The sequence below is a fragment of the Furipterus horrens genome, unplaced genomic scaffold, assembly GCF_987537825.1.
Source record: "Furipterus horrens unplaced genomic scaffold, mFurHor1.1.pri manual_scaffold_8, whole genome shotgun sequence".
Taxonomy (NCBI): Eukaryota; Metazoa; Chordata; class Mammalia; order Chiroptera; family Furipteridae; genus Furipterus; species Furipterus horrens.
Window position 1 is genome coordinate 378,906 of NW_028327178.1, and position 21,489 is coordinate 400,394.

At 63.5% G+C, this 21,489-nt stretch overlaps 1 protein-coding gene across 1 annotated transcript in view; it reads right to left on the minus strand.

The window, feature by feature from the left end:
* Nucleotides 1-578: 578 nt before the first annotated feature.
* The window catches only part of NFATC1 (nuclear factor of activated T cells 1), a 61,836-nt gene continuing 40,925 nt past the window's right edge, over nucleotides 579-21,489 (minus strand). The window contains exons 7-12 of the mRNA XM_090285991.1: nucleotides 19,070-19,125; nucleotides 14,835-14,967; nucleotides 2,941-3,323; nucleotides 2,591-2,829; nucleotides 942-1,101; nucleotides 579-632 (exon numbers count right to left, since the gene is read on the minus strand). Coding sequence (XP_090142117.1) covers nucleotides 579-632; nucleotides 942-1,101; nucleotides 2,591-2,829; nucleotides 2,941-3,323; nucleotides 14,835-14,967; nucleotides 19,070-19,125 — 1,025 coding nt within the window. The remainder of the gene's footprint in view (nucleotides 633-941; nucleotides 1,102-2,590; nucleotides 2,830-2,940; nucleotides 3,324-14,834; nucleotides 14,968-19,069; nucleotides 19,126-21,489) is intronic.

Consider the following 21,489-nt stretch of genomic DNA (forward strand, 5'->3'; position numbering starts at 1 on the left):
CGACAGTGCAAGCCCACCCTCAACGCTCTCAGAAGTCAAGTGGGGGGAGGGCAGGTGCCTGTGTCCGCCATGTGGCCATCACTCCGCGTTGTGCGTCCCAGGTCGGCCCTGCACGGATGCTGCTGCTCTTGTGTGAGGCGGGTTCCCAGCCCTCAGAAGTCAAGTTCGGCACCAAGATCCTTCTATAAGCCCTGACTTCTCTGCAGACAGTTTGCCCGCCCTCTGGTGAGACAGAGGTGCCTCCTCTCCTCTCCAGCTGCACAGCTGCAAACACCTGGAGATTTCCAGGCCTGTCAGTATTCTAACTGCCTGTGGACGTGGGGAGACCTATCCACTCAGACTGCAAGAAGCATCTGATCTGCTTTCCCGGTGGGGATGGGTGCCCAGACCGGACAAGCTATGGGTCCAGCCGCCAGGACAGGGCAGGGCCAGCAGGCCTGTGTGCTCGGATCCACCCCAGCCTGGGAGCCCACTGAGGGGAGCCTGACATGGGTGCGGCTGCATCCCAGAAACACGGCGCGTGCACCCCGCAGGCCTCCCTCCACCTCCGGCCATGGATGCTCAGAGGCAGAGGCTGGTCAGCCATCTGCACCCACCACCAACTCTGAAGGACCAAGTGGGGGTTCGCTCTCCTGTGAGGGCAGGTCAGAGTCTGTCAGGGCTCAAGGCCGTCATTCATGCTTCCCTGTGTGGTCCTCACTGAAACGTCATGTGGGGGGGGGGGCAGGGGTATGGAAAAGATGCGCATTTACAGAAGCGCACCTACTCTTTCCAGGGAGGCCTGACCCCAATCCTGACCCCAACGGAACATCATCACTGCACTCACATGGACCGAAACCGGGAAGCTTTGTTCGTCACGGGCCTGGGACGCAGCCCGGAACGGAGGCGACAAGGCCTATATGCAGAGCTGAGCTAGGCTGGGCCGCAGGGCCTCTGCTCACAGGGCCCAGGACCGTGCGCGGGACCCGGAGACGAGGGCAGGCCAGGCCCGACGAGGTCACCGGGCGCAGTGCGTGCAGGGCTGGGGCCGGGAGGCTGAGGACAGGGAGGGCCTCGGCCACACTGCTGAGCAGAGGCGACCAGGGAGCACCAGCAGAGTGTCTGGGGGGAAATGAAGACCAGACGTGCTAAATGCGACTGTCCCACGTGACAGCCGTGGGCGCGCGGGCGTGTCAGAGGACCCTCTGAGGTTGCTGAGGGCTGCTTGGGCCCGGAGCATGGCCTCACAGGAGGGGCAGCTCCGTTCTGGGGGCGCCTCTGAGGGAGGGAGGCTGTGGGCCCCCATGCTCACCACGGAGACTGGAGAGGTGAGTGTTCACGGGACAAAAGTGTCGGTGTGTTTGCGGCCTGGAGGGAGGAGGGAGCAGCAGGAGTGCATGGCAGGGCCCCGTTTTCCCCGAGCAAACAGGAAAGGACGGAGCCGGGAGTGCGCGGAACATGCCCAGCGGGATGTCACCCCTGCCCCTGAAGGCACGTGCTGCCAGGCCAGCGGCACCTACAAGTGGCTGGAATGGGGCAGACAGTGACATGACCCACTTGGGAACAGCAGCTCCCAAAGGGACTGTTCTTCCAAAAGGACCCTCGGGACGAGAGGAGCTCACAGCGGGCACACGTGCAGGCGCACGTGATGGCTCCCGAGGCAGCTGCAGCGGCACAAAAGGGCCGGCACCGCCTGGCTGTTGTTTTTAGGGAATAAAAAGTGAGAGGCTGGGCAGCCGAGGGCCCGGCCATGTGCCCCCGCCGACCTGGCCTGGTTCCTAGGCTCCACCTGAGTCCGCCGGCCACGAGGACCTGGGCCTCGGCTCCAGGCGTCCCTTTGTGCCCAAGTCTGGGAAACGGCCAACCCCTGGGGGACGGGAAGGGGCTCCACACACATGGCCCACACTCGGCCAGGAACGCACTAGCTGAGCAGCTCGCAGGGAGCAGCTCGCCAGCCTGCAGTCACCTGGATGCAGCCACAGCCTGTCCCCAAGGGAAGAGCGGCTGCATGACAAATGCACGAGAACGCCAGGAGTCTTCTGCTGCCACTGCACACGGAGACCTTGGCTCTCAGGCTTCCTCACCTGCACACAGGCGTGCTGAGGGCATGCCCCTCCCCAGTCGTCCGGCACAGGCTCTGCACAGAGAGCTGCGTGCCATGCGGGGGCTCCAGGGCCACCTGTCCCCTCACCAAGCCCCTGACAAGACTGTCACAGCACTAAGTCTCCTTACATAGCTGCCACCACGTGTCACTGAGCCATTACTCAAACACTGTCCACGAGCGGAGCTCCCGAGAAGCTTGACTGCCCGGCTCCCGGGCGGGCGGTCGCGTCCCGACAGACTGGCTCGCTCTCAGCACTGCTTTGCACGGCCTGCCCGGCACACCTGGGGTTCTACGGTGTTGGCCGGAGCCACTGGGACAATGTTCCCCGTGGGTCGACGGCCACAGGCACCTGCCACTTTGGTGGCCGAGGTGACAGCAGCGCCACGTGTCACGTGCCGACTCTGCCTGCTTGCGGGAGCCCCCACAGCAGCCGGGGCGCCGTGCGCACAGACGTGGCAGGTGCCCTGCCCGGCAGCGAGCTTGCACACCCCTCCTCCGGGCACTCACACGGCGCCAGGCCGGGCACGCACCTGCGGCCGCGGGCACTCACCGTCGTCCAGGTACAGCTGGTCCAACTCCTGAGGCTCTCGCTTGACCGATACGGGAGTGGGGGCCAGACCCTGATTACTGTCCTCACGCACCTCGGGCAGCGGCAGGGGCCGGGCGGCTGCAGGCTCTGTTTCCGGAACCTTCGGCAGTTGGTGCTGCTGGCGGCCCATCCCGGGCGGGCCGGTTGGGCTGCAGGACTGCAAACAGGTCGGCTCTTGGGCACCGGACGGCAGTGCAGACGAGGGACTGTGGGGACAGAGTGCTGGCTGGCCACCCAGGGGACAGCTGCAGCTCAGCTGTGGACTCACCTGTGGCTGCAGCAGGGCAGGGGGCGGCGGCTGGGGGGAGCCGGGGTGCACGCCCATGGGCCTTGGTGCCTCCGGGCTGGCGAGGACCCCTCCGGCTGGCCGCTGGAGTCCGAGGGGGCCGTGGCCGGGGCTGGCCATGCCCTTGCTGTAAGGGGCGGAGGAGAGGTCGTGGAGCTTCGGGCTGGTGCTGGGCGGCGGTGACATCAGGGCGCTCCTCTGGGGACAGGGCGGGAAGCCGGCCACGAGGCAGGCCCCAGGGTCGGGTGGCAGGGCCAGCTGCTGGCTGTAGCACTGCTTTGGGAGTGGGCTCAGGCCCTGGCTCATTGGTCCGCAGGTCAGGGCCGGCTCGTAGTCATCGGTGGGCTCTGTTTTTATGATTGGAACTGTGAGAAGGAAAAGGAGTTGGGTAAATACGCTGCTGATGGGTGTGATGGGGCGGGCCGCAGCCAGGACACCCTCTGAAAACAAACAGCGTCTTGACTGAGTCCCTGTGTCTCCCGCCCGGCTCTCCCACCCAATTAAAAAGGCGGGCGTGAGTCACTGGCTCCGAGGGCTGCAGCTGCTTCTAATGCCGACTGCACTGTTTTCCTTGCCTCTCCCACAGCACTAACGTGCCATAAAAACCCGTTCGCAAACTGCAGTAGAAGCCCTGGACCCGAGGGCCGGCAGATTTGTAGCAATCAAAGCGAGAATGTGAACTTGGACGCGCGGCCGCATCTGTGTGCTACCGAGGCCCGTCGGGTAAGCGCGCGGTCGGCGAGCCTGAGACGGGGATGCAGCGCGGAGTCAGAAGTCACCAAACACCCAACGGCAATGACAAGTCTGGTGCAGGAGGGGAGCTTTCAGCCAGAGAAACGGAAACGCCTCCTCTCCTTCCCGCCCTTCAGTTTCCGCTCCCGAAGGTCAGCGATCGGCCGTCCTGAGCCCACGGGGGACGGCTCCTGAGCCCACCCCTCATCAGGAAGCTAATGAAGCCTGGAATAGGCTGGGATGCGGGCGGGCGGCCAACAGAGGAGGAGAGGGTCCGCAGCGGTGGGCCCGTGTGCCGTCTCCACCTGGCTCCGTCAGGACCCCGGCCACTCCCACCCTCACTTGCCTCTCACGTCCCGTTTCCTTGTTGGCTTCGTGCCTCTGACGCCCATTGACAGGGGCAGCACGCTGGTCGGGGCTGTTATCCCGAGAGCGGCTGCGTCAGCACACACACACACGGCAGAAGCCCGTCCGGCCTCGAGGACAGTGTGATCACACGCTGTATCAGCCCCTCCCGGCCGCACGTCACCTCCTGTGCACTGGGGGCCAGGCGCCCCTGTCACGGCTGTGGCCTCCTGTGCCCGGCAGACGCACAGGCGAGGCAGGTGGCCTCCTTAGATGAACAAAAGCACATCTACATCCTGAGACAAAATGTTTAAGGAAGGCCCTGACCCAGCAAGGGCGCCGTCTACGCTGCGCTGTGGCCGGCGGCCGGGTGAAGATGGTGGCGAAGCAGCGGCCCCGGCGCCCCTCGGGTGGGCACCCAGCTCGCGGGCCCGGCCCCTCGTCTCTCACGTGAAGGCAACACCCAGACTAAACGGTGAGGACGATTCCGGGCAAGTGATTCCTCGGCATCTCCACAGCCCGAGCTTTTGGCTCCTGGGGATTCGCAAGGGAACCGCATGTCCCACCCCTCATTGCTCTTCCACCGTGAAGGTGTCTCCCCAGCACACAGCCTAGGGTGTGTGGTTTGGAGTCCCTGGACCCTGGGCGGTGCAGACAGGGTCTCAATAATTATGAGGCCTGCACCCTCCGTCGGCGATGACCACGGTCTGCAATGCGCAGAGGCTGCTCAGTGCCTGCAAAGTCCCACGTGGCTGAGCTCGAGGCCTCTGGGCCTGGTCGTGTCCAGCATGGCTGACCTGGCCGAGTGTGGCAGTTGTCACACAGGGCCCCACAGGGTGCTGGGGGGTCTTCAGCAGCCACACGGACTGCACTGGCGTCCGCCGGCCCCGCCCAAGTTCTGCTGTTGCATAAGAGCTCTGCTGGTTGGGCCCGGGGCCGAGGGCTGGGCGTCCCGACGCGCCCGCCATCCAGAGAAGGCTGCGGGGCTGCAGGAGGGATCAGAAGAACAGGCCGTTCTTGGGGTAAATTTTAATTCCGTGCCCATCTTGCCGGTGACTCCTCCGCAGGTCTGGCCAGCAGCTGTGAGTCCCGGGAGGAGGATACGGCTTCTGAGGGGCGAGTGTGTGTCTAGAAGAGCCGGTCGCCCCATGGACGTGGTGGCCCGGGCCCCTGAGGGCGGCCCACTGGAGGCTCTGTGTGTCCACGGCCCCTGAGTGTGTGCAGAGGGCTCACGGCTTTGTCAGGTGGCCCCTCAGAAACTGCCCCCCATAGTCTCCCCTTAACTTCCCAATAGGCACCCCCAGCCGGGGGTCTCCCTCCTCTGCGGGCCTGAGCTCCCTGTGGTGTGCCTCCCCGCCACGCACTCCACATCCACAGACAGGCAGTGGAGGTGCTGGGCCCGGGCTGCCGAGACCGCGGTGACGTCCTCACTTAATAGGAAACAGCTGCCGCCGCTCCTTCTGCCCCCAAGAGCCCAGCGTCGGAAGGCGGCCTCGGCTTGTGTGCCATGAAGGGCTGGGCGGGGTTGGGGGCCGACGGCCTCTCACAGGCGGCTCCGTCCTCGGGCTGACGGAGTTCCCCTTCAAGACAGTCCCGTGGCCAGCTCTGAGGGTTGCGGCACGGGGTCCAGGCACTGCCCCAACCAGAACCACTCCTGCTCCCAGGGTGCCGTAAACCCAGAAACGGCCCAGAGACCCTGCACCTGGTCCCCACGAGCAAACGTGGCCCTGGGCGGAGCTAGTCTCCCCGTTCGAAGGCACTTGGGTGAACTGTGGCGTCCAGGGCAGCGAAGGTTAATTCTGCATGAGTTCAGTATTTTCAGAGGTCATGACCGCCTGGCATGTGACCTCGAGGCCCCAGGGACTCTCCCGCACCGCGTCTCTGCCGGCACGAGGGCCTTCGTGTCTCTCACGACCCACCCCCTGAGCTCATTAACCTTTTACCCCATCTGCTCCGCTCGACATTCGAAGGGTGGCCCCGCGAGCTGCCCGGGAAACGCCAGCAGCATGACCGTGACCCACGCGCCACGCGGCTGGGCTGGAGCCAGGGCTTCCCGGGGCTGGTCAGTGGACAGGTGGGCACCATTGGTGGGCCAGAGCGAGCTGCTGTCACTCTGCTCGGTGGGCACAGTGTCATTTACGACCTGTGAAAGCCCCCTGGCACCAGCCCTGACCCCACACTTGGCCTACTTCCCGGCTCCTCTGGGAAAGTCTGCACCACGGCTGGTCGGGGCCTCTGCGCACCCCCACCAGGGCCGCGCTGTTGGGGGAGGACACCCGACGCCTGCCAATGGCTTCAGGAGCCCCCTCTTGCCCAGGAAGGGTGGAGAGTGGACGCAGGGCTGACTGTGAGGCCAGACCCAGCCCTGCCCAGCCCGGCCGGGACTCCTAAGCTGGGCTTTCCCGCTCAGGCAGCCCAGTGTCGGCTGCTGTGGCCACTCCTCACCCGGAGGCGGCCTGACCCTTGGGGGCAACGTGCTCCCCTTCACCACACGGCAGGTCCAGAGGGCTCCGCGCAGGCCCTGGAGACAGGCTCCCCTGGGGGAGGAACTCGGTGCACGTGACGGACGCAGTTCCCCCCGCCCCCATCTGTTCTGGGGGCTCCGTACAACCCCAGGAGCAGCGGGTCGCTGAGGATTAGCCAGGACAGAGACGCCCTAACGACACAGCACTGGGGGGCTGACGCTCCCTGCTGGCCCCGCCAGGCATGTGTGATGACCCTACAGGACCGAAGCCACAGCCGTGCAGCCCCTGTGCATGTGCAGAAGCTCTGGGCACGAGCGGCTGAGACCTGGGGGCCATCTCAATTGCATTTCCTTGGTGGGTTTCAAAGGAAGTGAATACCTCGCTATAAGTCAGGGCCGCCGAGCAGAAGCCCCAGTTTCCTATCAGTGAGGCGGGAGGACGCGTCTGTGCGGGCAGCGCAGCGTCTGTCTGGTGACCTCGTGGCGTCCACTGCGCTCATTCATCTGGGAGGGATGGCAGCCGGAGGCCAGGCTGGGTGGGGCGTTTAGAACCCACGTTGCTACAAACGGCCGCCGTGGGAGGGCTGGCGCTGATCTGTGGGCCGCGGGCTCACGAGGTGAAGGGCTCGCCTCCGCACAGGCCTGCGGGGACCGTGTGCAGGGTCCTGACCGTGACGCTGTGCCTCCCTCCTGAGCCGCACTCTGCGCTGTCAGGGCGCTGAAGCTTGCTCGTGTCTGGCGCCAGCGTCTCATGGAAGCGGCCCCCGTTTCTGTCCCAGGAGTGGTGATGTCAGGGGCCCTGAAGAGCCTTCAGTCCAGCGATGAGAGAGGCGTCCCCAGGAGCCAGGCTGTAGGGTCTTCTTGGCCACAGCCTCTGTCTGCAACGGCAGTCCGAGGGCCAAACAGCACTCCGGAACATTCCTGGCCTGGCGCGGAGAAATATCTGGCCAATGGGCTCATGTCCCCACAGGGCAATGGAGGACGGGAGGTGCCTTCCAAGGAGGCAGCCCCACCCCAGACCCCCAGAGCGTTTCTGGGACCAGAGCATGGTCAGTGCAGCCCCACCTGCCGCCCAGGCCCCCTGACTTCCTGACATGGGTGCTGCGTGCGCATGAGCTCCGTGCCCACAGATCGCGGCCCGGCTGCCGAGTCTCAGGCAGGCTCCCAGAAGTCAGTGAGTCCTGCTGCCGGGGCTCAGCCACCCTGTCATCCCGCCCACACACTGTCCGCACCACTGTGCTCACTCTCGAGGCCAGGCAGACACCCCTGGGCCCCCAGTACGTGCGGCAACGGGCGCCAGTTTGGTCCCAACTTGGCTTTGAACCCGAAGCTTCTACTTGGATGAAGAGACAGTGGGCAGGGCCACCCCCTGGGGTGTCGGGGGCTGGGGATGCAGCCCTTGCTTTGCAGGGAGTCCGGACTGTCTGCAGCCCCACACCGACCACGTTTTCTCTTTTATGTGGCCTGACGTTGAGCACACGGACTGACGGCCGTCCCCGGGCTGGAGGGACCATGAGGATGCCATGCGGGGACACCAACGGCCCCACACACCTGTCATTCTGGGGCTTGGGCACAGCAAGCGGGTGTGCCGCTGTCCTCTGAGCCAGGCCTGTCCCCTCACCCAGGGGCAACCCCCCAAATCCTGCTGTGAGTCTGGGCTTGGGCCCGTCCTCTAACCCGGGGCGGCTGCGGCCCCGCGGGGCGTGAAGACAGGAGGTCTTTGCACTTGTCATGGGAACGTTTGGGGACCACGCCCCACCGAGGAGCAGCACCTCGTGAGCCCCTCTGCATTCATCAGAAAACGATGAGGGAGCTTTCAGTGACCACAGCCGCAGCCTGCCGGGGCCGTCCCAGGCCCAGACTTCACACCGTGCACAGCCCCTGTTCCGGCAAGAGCGGGAGCTGACATCGCATGAGACGCTTCCGAGGAAGGGACCGGCCGCCTGTGTATTTCCTGCTAGTGCCCTTGTGTGCTCCTCCCACACGGGGGTCGGGGCAGGGCCTCCCATGTCCACACCCCACCTGGAGCGGGGACAGAGTCACAGTGCTGCCTGGATCCTCGCCCCGGGCATCCCACCGGCCAGCCTGGCTTGGAGAGTCCTGCCATCACCCACCAGCTGGTGGGCTGGACTAATCGCAGACTCCCCTGGGCCTCCGTTTCCCCGCTGTCACGCAGACGGCATCTACCTACAGTACAGTGAGGAGACAGCGCATCATCGGGAGCAAAGCTGGCTCCGCACTTGGGGTTCCTGCTGGGCCCCTCCCACTCCCAACAGCTGCGGGGCCAGCAGTTGGCTGGGAGCATAGCCCAGCACTTGGACCTCGGGCTGAACCGTATCCCCAAATCCATGGGTTGAGGCCCTAACCCCCCCGCGTTGCTGTATTTGGATGGGGCAGTGAGAGGTGATGTCGGTTACATGGGCGCTGAGGGGTCCTGCTCTGATGGGGCCGCGCCCTGCCCACCTGCTGTGTGACCACACAGGGAAGAGGCCGCATCTGCCTGCGGAGGGGTCCTCACGGGTTCCCACCCCGCCAGCACCCGGCTTCAGGCTGCGGCGTCTGAGCCGTGGGCATGAAGCGTGCGGCGCGGCTGGCAGTGCGAGGGGGGCCTGGCCCCGCGCGCATCTGCAGCAGCGTCTGCTCCCCGGGCGTAACGGGACTGAGGAACGTGGAAGGGGCGGGACGCAGGCAAGGGCTTGCCTTCCACTATCTGCACGCGCACGTTTTTAAGGGACCGCAACTGTTGTAGCTTGAATTACTTTACCAGGTCCCTTCCACAGTCCTGGACAAAGGAGGTTTTGTTCTAAACCCCAGAAAACAAAGGGCAGACTGTCTGCTGTTTGTTGCAAACACTGGAGCCTGCATTTTACCATCAACATAAACACCACAGTGAGGACTTCAGGGCATGACTTATTACTGATAACCAGACGGGAACAGTGGGGATGGGGCCCGGGGGCTGCAGGGCGGGTGGGGGTGTGCTGGGGACCCCCGCTCCCCTAAGGCCAGCGCATCCCTGGCTGGGTGCCAGCTTCGTGGACACAGATGTGCACCAGCCGGTCTCTCCCGGGCCTAGTGACGCGGGGACCTGTCACCCAATTATTCTGATGGAGATGACGGTCAAAACAGACCACAGAAGCCAAAAAACACATCGATCGGATTTCACCCAATAATTGCCAGAACCGCATGGGAGGACCGTGACTCACGCTCCGCGGTGGCTCCCAGCAGCTGTGCGCCGAGGGCCGCGGTTCGGGTCGGAGGCCCAGGGAGGCTCACAGGCCCCAACAGCACTGAGGGTGACGCTTTTTGCAGCTGTGATGTGACCCCTCATGCAGGTGCCATGGGACAGGCTCCCCAGGGGACAGGCTGCCCCACTGGGACGCACGGAGCCCTGTCAGGTCTTGTCCACACGCATCTGGGCGTCCAGCTCACTGAGGACTCCCACATCCCCTGTGTTTGGTGGCCACAGCCCTCGTTTCTGGACTAGACCACCGTCCGTGCCCTCCGTCCCCTCGGGGCTGCTGTGGCCGGGCTCTGTGGAGGAGCCCTGGGTGTGGGGCCTCCGGTGGCTGCCCCCCACCCCCACTCGGGGCACGGGCCTCCAGACTCATTTCCAGAACCAGCACGCGCAACGCCTCCTGTGCTCTGCAGTGCGGTCACGGGGCTCAGCACGCAGACCACCCGGCCAGGCAGCCCCTCAGGGGCATGTCCCAGCTCTCCTTCTTCTAACATGGGGGGGACGCCCCCGGCCCTGCCTCGGACCCCGTGACAGAAGGTCAGACACATGCTGCCACGTGAGCGGAGGAAACTTAGGGGGGTACAGCTCCCCACCCCCCATCCCTGCCATAGCCTGACCTGGCTTTGTCCCCACTCGTTCTGGGGGCTGACGCAGGGCAAACGCCCCTCCCAGGACATCACTTGGTGCCCGGGCACCTCTGTTCCACTAGGTGCGCTGCGTGGAAAGAGGGAGTGAAACACAGGCCCCCCATTTTCTGGCTGAAATGGCACGAGAGCCCATAAAACAGGGAGTTTAATAAGAACCGGCTCGTGGTTCTGAGCCTTTAATGAGAAGGAGCATCAAAGCCTGTGCCGGGGGCCAGCCCCGCTCCCAGCAGCAGCCCACTCCCTCAGGAAGAAGGTTCCAGAATGTCTACAGGGCCAGTCATGCTGCCGACCACAGGGGCCTGCCCAGTGTCCTGGGGTTTCAGTGGCCCTCCAGGAAGCTGGCCAGGGGGGGCGGTATCTTCTCCTTGCCCATCCCCTCTGCCCACCCCCCACCTCCAGCTCTGTCTGCCTTTGGGAGGAAGCTCCCAGGACGGACATCGTGGGTCAGAAATGTCAGCACCACCTGCCTTATATGAAAGCCGGCAGGGGATCTGCAGCAAGCTGCCGGCCCGGCAGTGGGCGTGGAGCGCGGATGGGCGCCCTTTGGGCCCGCCCTCCTGTCGGACAGAAGGGGGAATGGCACCTGGCAGGAGGGACCCACGTGGCCTTTCTGAAGGTGGCACAGGGGCCTGCCGGTTGGAAGGGACCGGCCCCGGGTCAGACACTGCAGGCCCCACGCGCTTGTCCAGGGCGTGTGAAACTCTCTGTTATTTGTCTGTAAACGGGGATGTGTAGGAGTCGAGGCCCAGGCGGGGCGCTGGGGGGAGGGACTGCGGGCTGCGGGCGGGACGTGAGCGGTCCGAGCGAGGTCCAGCCAGCCAGGCCTCGCACAGAAGCCCGTGGCTCTCTGAAGTCCCTGATGTGTTCTGAGTCCATAAAGGCAGTCACTCCAGGCTTAAACTTTAATGCAACAAACATGGGGAGGACGGGGTGGGAGAGGCTGACCCCGCGCAGCTTGCCATGTGGATACTGTCTGGCGGGCGGCCGGCTGCATGTCCACACACATGCTCTGGCCGCCCCGAGGCTGGGCTGGCCCCCGAGTCGGACCACGAGCCCGTGGGGGCCGCAGCGGGGTCCTCACATCGCAGCCGCCCTGCTGGGACCCCCAGGGACCTGCCCTGCTCGGGCCAGCAGAGGGCTGTGTGCGGCCGGGGCCCTGTCCCTGCCGCTTCTCACTCGGCTCTGACTTCTGGACCAAGGGACGCAGACAGAACGCAGGACCTACGTCCCGGCCCCCACTTCCCCCCGGGGTGTGGAGATGCATCTCCAGTCGGGCCATCACCTTACGAGGGTGCTGACTTAACCGGGGTCCCCTTCGCTTGGTGCTCACTGAGCCCCCACACACCCAGGGGCAGGGCTGCCCTGAGCCCCTCTGACCTGGCCAGTGGCCTTCCCCAGGGGCCGCAGCTGCTTCTCCCCACGGTCTGGGGGGTTCAGTTGGGGACAAGAGCTGAGTCCCCACCACGTGGTCTCTGGGACAGCCCCCAGGCGGGGAGTCCTGGCTGCCAGGGACCCCAACAAACGTGGGTCTGGGCTTTCCTGGGGAAGCTCCAGGATGCCTGCCCGCACGGCACCAGCGGTGGGCGGGCGGGGCTCCCACAGGGGTTTTGGGGGAACCATCTAGAAACATCCCAGACAAAAAGACAAGCTCCCCAAGACCCAGCAATCCGCCAGGAGTTATTCTTCTCATTTTATGCAATTCCAAGGTCACAACTGGAATTCCTTGTATCATCTGAGTCCCGGTCCCTGCCGTGCGTGTCCCCGGCCAGGGGGCTGGGGGGTGGCAGCCGCTGGGCTGTGAGCCGAGGGTGCCACAGCGACGTCCCCCCACGCTGCCCTGTCCCCACGGGTCAGCCCTTTCTGCCGCTCTTCTATGGGGAGGCTGCAGCAGCAAAGCCACGCCCTCTCCTTTCTTTCCCCCCATTTTGAAGGGAACCCCCAAATGGGACTTGACCTTACATATCCGCACATAAAGATGAACTTCAGAGGCAGGATTTCATTTTCTGAGCTTAAAAGGAATCTGCCCATCTATGCAAGCAGAACACAGCCCGAGGCAGGGGTCTGCCGGGGTCACGTGGGCAGGGCGACGCGGCCCCCACACCTGGAGGAGCAGGTGACCACCACCCACCGGGTTGAAGGGGGACGGGAATGAACGGAAGGACCTCGGAATCAGGTGAGCCTTCCCGATGAAGCCTCGCCCTGGGCCACCCACACAGCCCCGTCCACAGGCCACGCGCTCAGCGTGGCAATCGCTCTCGGGGACGGGGTGCTGGCCTGTGGCCGTCGGGTGCAGCCGCTCCAAGGGGACCCTCAGGGCCCAGGCGCAGGGCCTGACCCGCCCGCACCCGCTTTGTGCGGTGAGCAGACTCAGCCCCAGAGCGGAGGCGGCGGCGACGCAGGGCGCGGGAAACACCAAACCAAAACTGCTGCTTGGGCTCTCGTGGGTCACTCACTCATTTATTGATCTTGGAAACCACGCGAGGACAGTCCCACAGTCCAGGCACCGGGACTGATGCAGGCGGATGACCCTGCTCTCGCGGAGCTCACAGGCTAGTGATGGGCTGAGTGGCCACAAGCCCGTGAACTTGGGACCCTCTGCCCCTGGCCCCCGAAGGCAGGAAGGCCGGGCGCTCCCCGGACAGCGTGGGCACCTCTGGATCATGGAGCTGGAGCAAATTTCAGGGACAAGTGATGAAGAGAGACGATGAAGCCGGGCTCACACCACCCGAAGGGCTGGAAGTCCAGGCCTCAGAGAGCCCGTGGGTCACGGTAGGCGGGTGGACCAGGGCCCCGTGGGTGAAGCTGGGGCACCAGCTAGCGGGACAGGACCGGGCGGGGTGCCCTCACAGCACGGAGAGGGAGGTGCAGGAGGCCTGGGGCCGATGGGGAGCCAGGGCCGTGGTTGCCGGGCAGAGGGCAGCTCTGACCTCGGGGGGCAGGCTGCAGGGCGGGGGGGCGCAGGATGGCAGGTGCACAGCCCGCTGCGCCCCATGATCTCAGCTCTGTGTTCTGGGGCCCTTGGTGACCCCCACCCATAACTGGGTGAACACGTCCCAGCAGGCCCTCCCCCTGCCATGGTGAGTGTGGAACGGTCGGTGCCCGTGAACTTGGAGCTGCGCCTGCACAGGTAACTTCTAAACAAAGAAAGTTTTCTTTGTAAGGCTTAGGTTTTCTGTAAAACATTCAATATTTGGTCAACCATGCTTGAAGTTTAATTAGGAGACAATTATTACATTTTCAAAATAAAGACTAAATAGTTTCTTTTTTGAGATAAGCCGTATCTCTGCCCAGGACGGATGGGACAGACGATGTTCATGCAATACAGGTCATGGACGCGGTGGAACACGGAACAAACACGCCTCCTGGGCCCTGCTCCCGTGAGCCCGTGACAGGCGCACTGTCGCTGCTGCGGACGCGCTCGGGAGGCGGCAATTTTACAACCATCTCATCTTTCCAACCTTCAGAGGCAGGGCCTGTGTTTGCCTCAGAAACAGCTCATTCCGTTTGCTAGCGACCCCGATATCCTTGCGTTTTCCATGAGCCAGTCTACGGCAAACGACATTTTACATTCAGAGACAACGGAACCTTCAAAAAGTCGTCATTTCACTCAATAGCAACACGGCTGCTTCCGGAATTCGTTCTGGGGTATAATTTCCCTCTTAACGCTCGTGTTTTAGAACAAAGGCCACCGTGTAAAGAGACTGTTTGCAGAGCAGAGCTTCCACAACATACAGTTAAACCGGGACCGCGTGGCCGTCCCCTGGCCACCAGGGACTGAGGGGCCCCCCAGCGGCGGCTCTGCACTCCACCACCACCTTCCCCTGGCGCAGGGGCGGAAGCACAGACAACCAAGTTTCCTTTAAGGATATGCCCTGAAGAGTACACTGATTTTTTAAGGGCTATAAGCAGGACCCTTGGTGGGCCACACGGCCACAGGACGATGCCATATTCGAGGCAGAATGTCCTGCGGGATTTCAGCGCAAGCACAAAAAGACCTGAATGTTTGTTAATGACCACATCAGGCAGTAGCCTCAGGCTTCTGAGCAAGGGTTTATTTCTAAGGGCACCTGCAAAATAATTACAGCTATTTGCTTCCCACCTGAAACACTACAGAGTTTAGACACACACGGCACTCTCCGCCCCGAGGGCAGAAGAGCCCCCTTTTCGCCCCTGGCTGTTAAATACTTGCAAGCAGCAGCAGAACGTTCAGTAATCACCCCAATACGCTGCCCACCCCCTCCAGTAATCAAGGAAAGTACACCGGAAGGCTCGCTCGTATTTTCCTTCCTAAGGAACTGAGGACAAAGTCTTGCCAACAGGACAGGGACACAGAGGAAAGGGACAAGGTGACCACGTTGTTTCACACCGGCAGTGGATCGTCGCTGCCGCGTCGTTTAGAAAAAGCACCCCCCCGGCTCGTTCGCAGCGCGCAAGGCTAGAAAGACAGCGTTACCGTTGGCAGGCAAGTAGGTGAAGGGCTGGTACTGGCTTCGCTTCCTCTTCCCGTTGCAGACGTAGAAGCTGACTTGGACGGGGCTGGTGATTCTCTGGTTGCGGAACGGCGGGATCTCGACCACCAGCGAGTTCTGGAGGGAAAGCGGATGGGGGGACGGTTAGCGCCTCGCACGCACGGAGCGCTCTGCACCCACACTGTGTTCGCCCATGTGGAGACGGTGCCCCACTGTCAGCCAACAGAGGTAGCTGCCCGCAGAGAGCCCCACAGGAGCGGGCACACGCGTGTGCAGGCCACCTGCCAGTCATGTGTGGGCTCACGAGGAAGAGGGTCCTTGACGGAGCTGGCAGGTGGTCTGAGGTGGCGTGTCACAGGGACACAGGCTGGGGCTTCCCCTCGGATGCCACCAGCATGGCGCAGACATGGGAAGAGGAGTAGCCATGCAGCAGCTGACCCCAATGCTTCTGTCTGCCCGACAGCCAAGGACCAGTGACCTTTGAAAATAAAACCCCCCACCCCCACCCCATGCTCCGACTCGTCACTGGAGCCAGGAGCACCTGCCCAGCTCACTGGCTGTGAAGACCCAGGGCAGGTGCTTTCTGGAGACATGTCTCTAGGGACAGAGTGTGTGACAACAGTGACACAGGGTCCGTCACGGAAGCCCAGACGCCGTCAAACCGAGGAAGATGGCGAGCCGGACACCTGGCAGAGGCGGGAGGTGGGGCCGAGATGGAACAGGATGGTTTTGATGACTGCTGCTACTTTCCCACGTTTTAAAATAAAAATCAGCAACAGATTCACAACATCATGCTCTTTCACGTGCAAACGTAATAAAGCAAGTCGGGGCGGGCAGCGTGGCATTGCGGGCGAGGTGGGCTGGGGCCGCACGCCCACACCCCGCGGCCTGTGCGCAGGCGCTGTGACCCCGGTGCCCGCCCAGCCGCCCCGTGTGGCCCCAGTCGGTCGGCACCACGTGCTCCGCGCCCCAGCGCCGTGGTGGTGGTGGTGGTGGGGCACGGCTCTGGGTTTCGGAGAGTGGGGAGCACTTAAAATCCAAAAAGTTCCTTCCATTTTCTTGTCGTGCATTTCAGTTAACAAGCAGGGAAACTGTATCAGAAAAATCCATTGTATCACTTTTTCTGTTGAAGTAATTGTAGCTTGTTCCCCAGGTTAATAGCAAAATCGACTGATCATGTTAATGATGAAATCTGAAGCACGTTAAATCGGAAAACTGAGGAGAGCTTCAGGCCCAGCCTCCTTTCACAGGGGAGGAGACGGCACAGGCGCTGCTGCTCCGGGGGCACGGACGTCGGGGCTGGGGTCTCCGCCCCGGGCCACGCTGTTGTTTCAAGAACTCCGTGTCATTTAGAAGAAGCAAAGGCACCCCGTCCCCTGCCCCAGCCTGTCGTCCCGTCACCAGAAACAAGCCTGAAGCCAGAGGCGCACCGCAGGCGCGTCAGGGAGAACTGGGCCCTCGGCCTGGCTCAGGGTCGCCCCAGTCTGTGGCCTCCCGTCTGTCCCAGCAAGATCCAGGTCAGGACAGAGATGTCCCCTGAGGAGTCACGCGTGAGGAAGGGGACCCCGCAGGTGGCGCTGGGCCTGGCCACCACCGAGGAGCCGGGGGAAGGGACAGGGAGGAAGAGTGCCCCTCGGGCTGGGAGCGGAAGCCAAGTGGGGGAGCCTGAGGCACTGCCCTGGGCCTGCCGGGGGCGGGGGTGGGGGGCCGGGCCCGCGGAGCCATCCAGTGTCCGGGGCCAGTTTCCACAAGTTCCGAGGGCCGTGCTCTGGTGTGGGCACAGGTGGGGAGGCTTCAGCTCTCTGGACAGACAAGCTCTGTGACAGAACTCTGTCCCCACAGGACACTGGAGCCGGAGGGCGGGGGACACACGCAGTGAGGGCAGCGAGGCTGACCGGGGACGCTTGGGACACGCGCGGCTCCGTTAAAGAACGCCCACCGGCGGGGCTGCTCACGACAGCCCACGGACCCCACGTGCAGCACAGCCTCCCTCTGCGGAAGGACGCACACGCTATGACGCACATGTACACGCGTGTGAAGGCTCAGGCACGCAGACGCGCTCGTGCCAATCAACACAGTGAAGGCAACATCTTTTTATAATTAGGAAAGAGTTTGGCCCTGGCTGGTGTGGCTCAGTGCAAACTGAACGGTCGCGGGTTCGGCTCCCAGTCGGGTCGCAGGCCAGGTCCCCAGCACGGGACACGCAAGAGGCAACCACAGGAAAAAAAAAAAGGAAAGAAAGAAAAGAAAAAATGTAAACGTGAACCTCCTTTAAGAGATGAGGATGTATGTTATGTTTCTTTTAAAACATACAAGTAACTGTTACGCTTCCTGTAAAATACTAACTACTCAAAGTAAAAGAGAAACAATGACAGAAAACCTGAATCACTTCGATACAGAAGCTGCAGGTTTCCACCGGCGGGCGTGGGGGGAGGTGGTGGGCAGGCACTGCGGGCTGGGCAGGGGGGCTGGGGGCGCTGGAGCCCGGGGTGAGGGCCGCAGGGTGGCGTGACCTGGACGCGGGGAGGTGTGGCCTGGGGGGGGGCTGGTCTCCCCAGCAGCCGGGTGTCTGCCTAGGACAAGCCTCTGCTGACTCCGCGCTCACGGGCCCGTTGGGCTGGGTCCCCTGTCTGCACATGGAGCTGCGGGGGCTCTAGCACAGCCTCAGGCTGGGGGAGGGGAGCGCGAGGGAGTTGCGTGAGTCCCCCAGGTCAGCGCACCTTGAACACGGCCCACCCTGGCGCCGGGCTGGGGTCTTCTCCCTCCCACACCACTCGGGAGGCTGCGGTGAGTGGGTGGAGCGTGGAGGAGGGAGCTAAGTCACAGCGGGATGACGCCTCTTCCCGGCAGAGCCATGGCGAGCCGTCACCAGCACGTCAGGAGCACCTCCGAGACTGCCGAGGCCCCGTCGTGACACGGGGTCCCGCCGCCACGGGCAGTGAGCAGTCACCAACACCACCGTCCGGGTCTCCCGCGCACGTGGCTCAGCTGGGCAGGACCCACAGCGCATCCCCCCCCTCAAATGAAGTGCAGTCCAACCCCAGTTCCGGAACAACTCGGTTCTCGACCAAGTTGTTCATGGAGAAACTTCGCGTTTCGCTTCGCAGCCCGACAGCCCGTCCTGCTGGCGCCTCGGGGACCAGTCAGCGCCTCTCATGCGACAAACGAAGAGGATTCAAACAAACTGCTTCTCAAACAGTTTTGGGGACTATTAAGTTTGAGAGCCGAGGTGCCGCGTACTTGACCTGAGCAGTCCTCCCCCGTCCCCACGGCCACGGGTGCGGGAGGAGCGTTCCCGCCGCCACTGGTGGGAGGGGCTGTGGAGTCGGAGGAACGTGACCCCCTCGCAGCGTGTTTCACGTCCGCTGAGGCTCCGGCCACTGTTCCAGGACTGAGTGGGAGACACACTCTCACAGCGGCTACTAATCGCCACTTTGAACACCAGCCGCCACAGACCACGTCCACGAGAGGCTCTGTCAGGGGGTAAGACCTGGCTCTGCTGCCCTCCTTACACCTAAATCCACAGATGACAAGTAAAGGGACGGAGGAAGACCCCAGGCGACAGTAACCGAGAGGAAGGCGGGAGAGTGCCACGGTTTCAGACAGAAACTGTCCTCCGTGAGTAACTAAGGGGTCAAAGAAACAATTATTCCTCAGGCACCAGAGCTGCCGTGCAGGCTGAGACGCAGGTCGGCGGCCTCGGCACCAGCCTGGCAGCCCAGAGGGCACCGGAACGGGTCAGCTCAAGAGGCAACCATTTCACACTCAGAGCAAGTCTGCTAAGCGGTGGGTGTTCTCGGAGAACGGGCCAGACATCCCTGCCAAGGAGGCTGGTGAACCGCGCCACCCACGTGCCTGGGCAGGTACAGCGCCCCCTCAGCGGTCGTCCTGGGGCGCGGTCCCGGGGACAGTGACAGCAGAGGGCCATGGCATGATGCGCACCCCTGTCCTGCCCGTGCAGCCGGGGCCGTCCCACGGGCGTGAAGTGGGGTGCGGCTGTGGAGCCCGGCCCTCCGCGACTGCCTGGGGGGCCTCCTGAGGGCTCCGGGACTGCTCTACGGTCACTCCTGTCTCGTGGCTGCTGCTGCCTCCGTTATTTCTATTTGGTTGTTTCACATAAACAAAGCAGCAGCCACGGCCCCCGGCAGGAACCCCGCTCCGGCGCAGTGAGCCTGGGACGCGCCAGGCGCCTGCGCGGGCAGGTCAGAGCGATACTCACTGGCTTGCACAGATCTCGGTCGGTCTTCGCCTCCATTTCCCAGATGTGATGGCCGTCTAGAAGAAAGGGAAGCGAGAAGTCTGTTACTCCGGGGCCTGATGGAGTGCACCCCGAAAACGTACGCCTGGCCCAGGCAGACAGGCCCCGGGGACAGCAGCCAGGAGTCGAGGACCCAGCCCTGCCGGGCGCAGCCTGCCCGGCTGTGACCCAGCAGGAGCAAGAGTCCAGCCTGCGTGTCTGTGGGGAGCAGCCGCCAGGCCCGGAGGACACAGCCTCACTGTGGGGGGCACCCCCAGACTGCTCTCTGCCCAACGTCAGGGGAGTTTCCGCACACCCGTCTCCAAGACAGCGCAAGCTCAGGAGAACCTCGGACCTGGAACCAGGCTGGGCGCTGCTCTCCCCGCCGGCTCCCGCTTCGGAGGGCGCAGTGACTTCGAGCCTGCAGGGCCCTCGTGCCATCAGGGGCTGAGCCCTTCAGCAAGTGGGGCTCAGGGGCCAGGGCCCGCGGGGCAACCAAGAAAGTCCTCCCTGTGCCACATCAGGACACAGAAATGCAAAGCCTATGGTATTTTTAATCTTACCCCTGGGGTAAGGTGATGTGTTTAAAAAACACACATTTTTTAAAGAAAAAAAGTCTCATGAAGGGGCCTGTGGAAGGGCTTTGGGCCTGGGCTGGGCCCCCGGGCAGTCAGATGAAGCCCCCTGCCCACTGGACGCTGGTGCGTGGAAGCCGCGCCTGGCAGGCGCCCTGCCCGGGGCTGGTTCTGCAGTGAGTCTGAGTTACTAGATGTCCCCCCCCCCCCCCGCCCCGCTCCCCCAGGCCTCTCTCCTCTCTGGCTTCTCTAGTCAGTCCTTTCAGAAACATCAGTTTCCATTTACGCTTTGTTTTCAAAGAAGCAACGTGTGTTACAAATCCTCAATTACGAGTAAATCAGGCAAACTCTCCTTTTCCTCCCTCCCCATATGCTGCCGGGTGGGTGGAGGTGGCGGCAGAGAGGAAACGTGAGTCATGGGGACAGGGGCCGTACCGGCCTCTGGGGATGCTGGCCTGGCCGGTGCACGTGACCCCCTCGCTGACAAGATATGGACCCAGGGGTCAGTGCCCACATCGCCTCCACGAAGAGGTGACAGGAGCCGCGTGAATGCTCACAGCTCTCAAGAGCAGCTCAGCCCCCGGGGACCTGTGCGCGGCCACATCCGGGCCTGGCTGCCCCATCCCGGCTTCTGAAATCACACGTCCTCCCAGTCAGGCCCACAGCAGTCCAGAGAGACACACAGAGACGCCCAAGCCGGGATCCTGGAACCCCCGAAGTGCACGCACCTCTCAAAGGCTGGGGCTCTGGCGCCTGCCCAGGGTGTGCACCCTGGCCTGACCTTGGAGGTCTTCCTGTCTGTGGCTGATCCACAGCCCAGGGGCTTCAGGATCCACTTGGAGACCCTCAAGGAGCGGAGGCCTTTCAGAGACCGGGGTCTGCTCACACAGGCCATTGTTCAGGGGGGACAGGACTCAGGCCGGTTCCAGACGGCTGCCTGCGAACCAACTCTTAGGCAACACTCGGCGTGTTTGGTTCCCATCGCCACGCCCAGCGCAGCCCGCCCTGCCCTGCAGAGGCCTGGCCAGGCCTGGGTGCCGTGCGGCACAGCACCTCCGCTGGGAAGGGAAACCGGCCTGAATGGGCCTTTGTGTTCCGCCTTATCAGGGGCTCCCTGGGCTCTCAGTAGGAAACTGTGCACAAGCCCAGAAGTAAAAATATTCCCAGTCATTAGGGAATTCCCTGCGGCCTGAGTCATCGGAAAGGCTTCCCTGCCACACCCGCCTGGAGGCTCCCACGGCCGCCTGTGCGCTGGGGTGGCCTCCTCTGGCCAGCAGGCCGCCCTGGCCGAGCCGGGTCCTCACAGAGGCCCAAGCCTCCCCAAGACCTCCGGGGACCCTTGTCTGGCCTTGTCCTCAGGACATGGGCCTGGTTCCTGTGGAGGTGGGAAGGTGCGGAGCTTTGGCTTGAATGCAGGAGCTGTGAGCCTCACCAGCCAATGGCAGAACCGGCAGGGAGGTCACCACGCGCCCAGGGCAAGAAGAGCTCTGGGCTTACGTGGCCCCACACCCGCTCCTGGGGACCCCGGCTCCTCAGGCCCATGGCCACACACTCATCCCCTCCTGGTGGTCGCTGGGCCACAGGGGGGGGCTGAACGCTTGTTCACGGTGCCTGTGAGTCTCATGTGTCCGGCCTGCACACAGGACCCTGGTGAGCAAAGCCCGTGTGGCTGAGCGAGACCTGTGCTGTCTGCGGGCAGCGGCAGGCCGTGTGACGTGCACACGGGTGGTCCCCTCCCCACAGAGATGCCGGGAAGCCTGTGCAGGGCCTGACCCAGTGGAGGGCCGGTGGATCAGGCGCTGGTCCCAGGCCCTTAAGACTGGCATG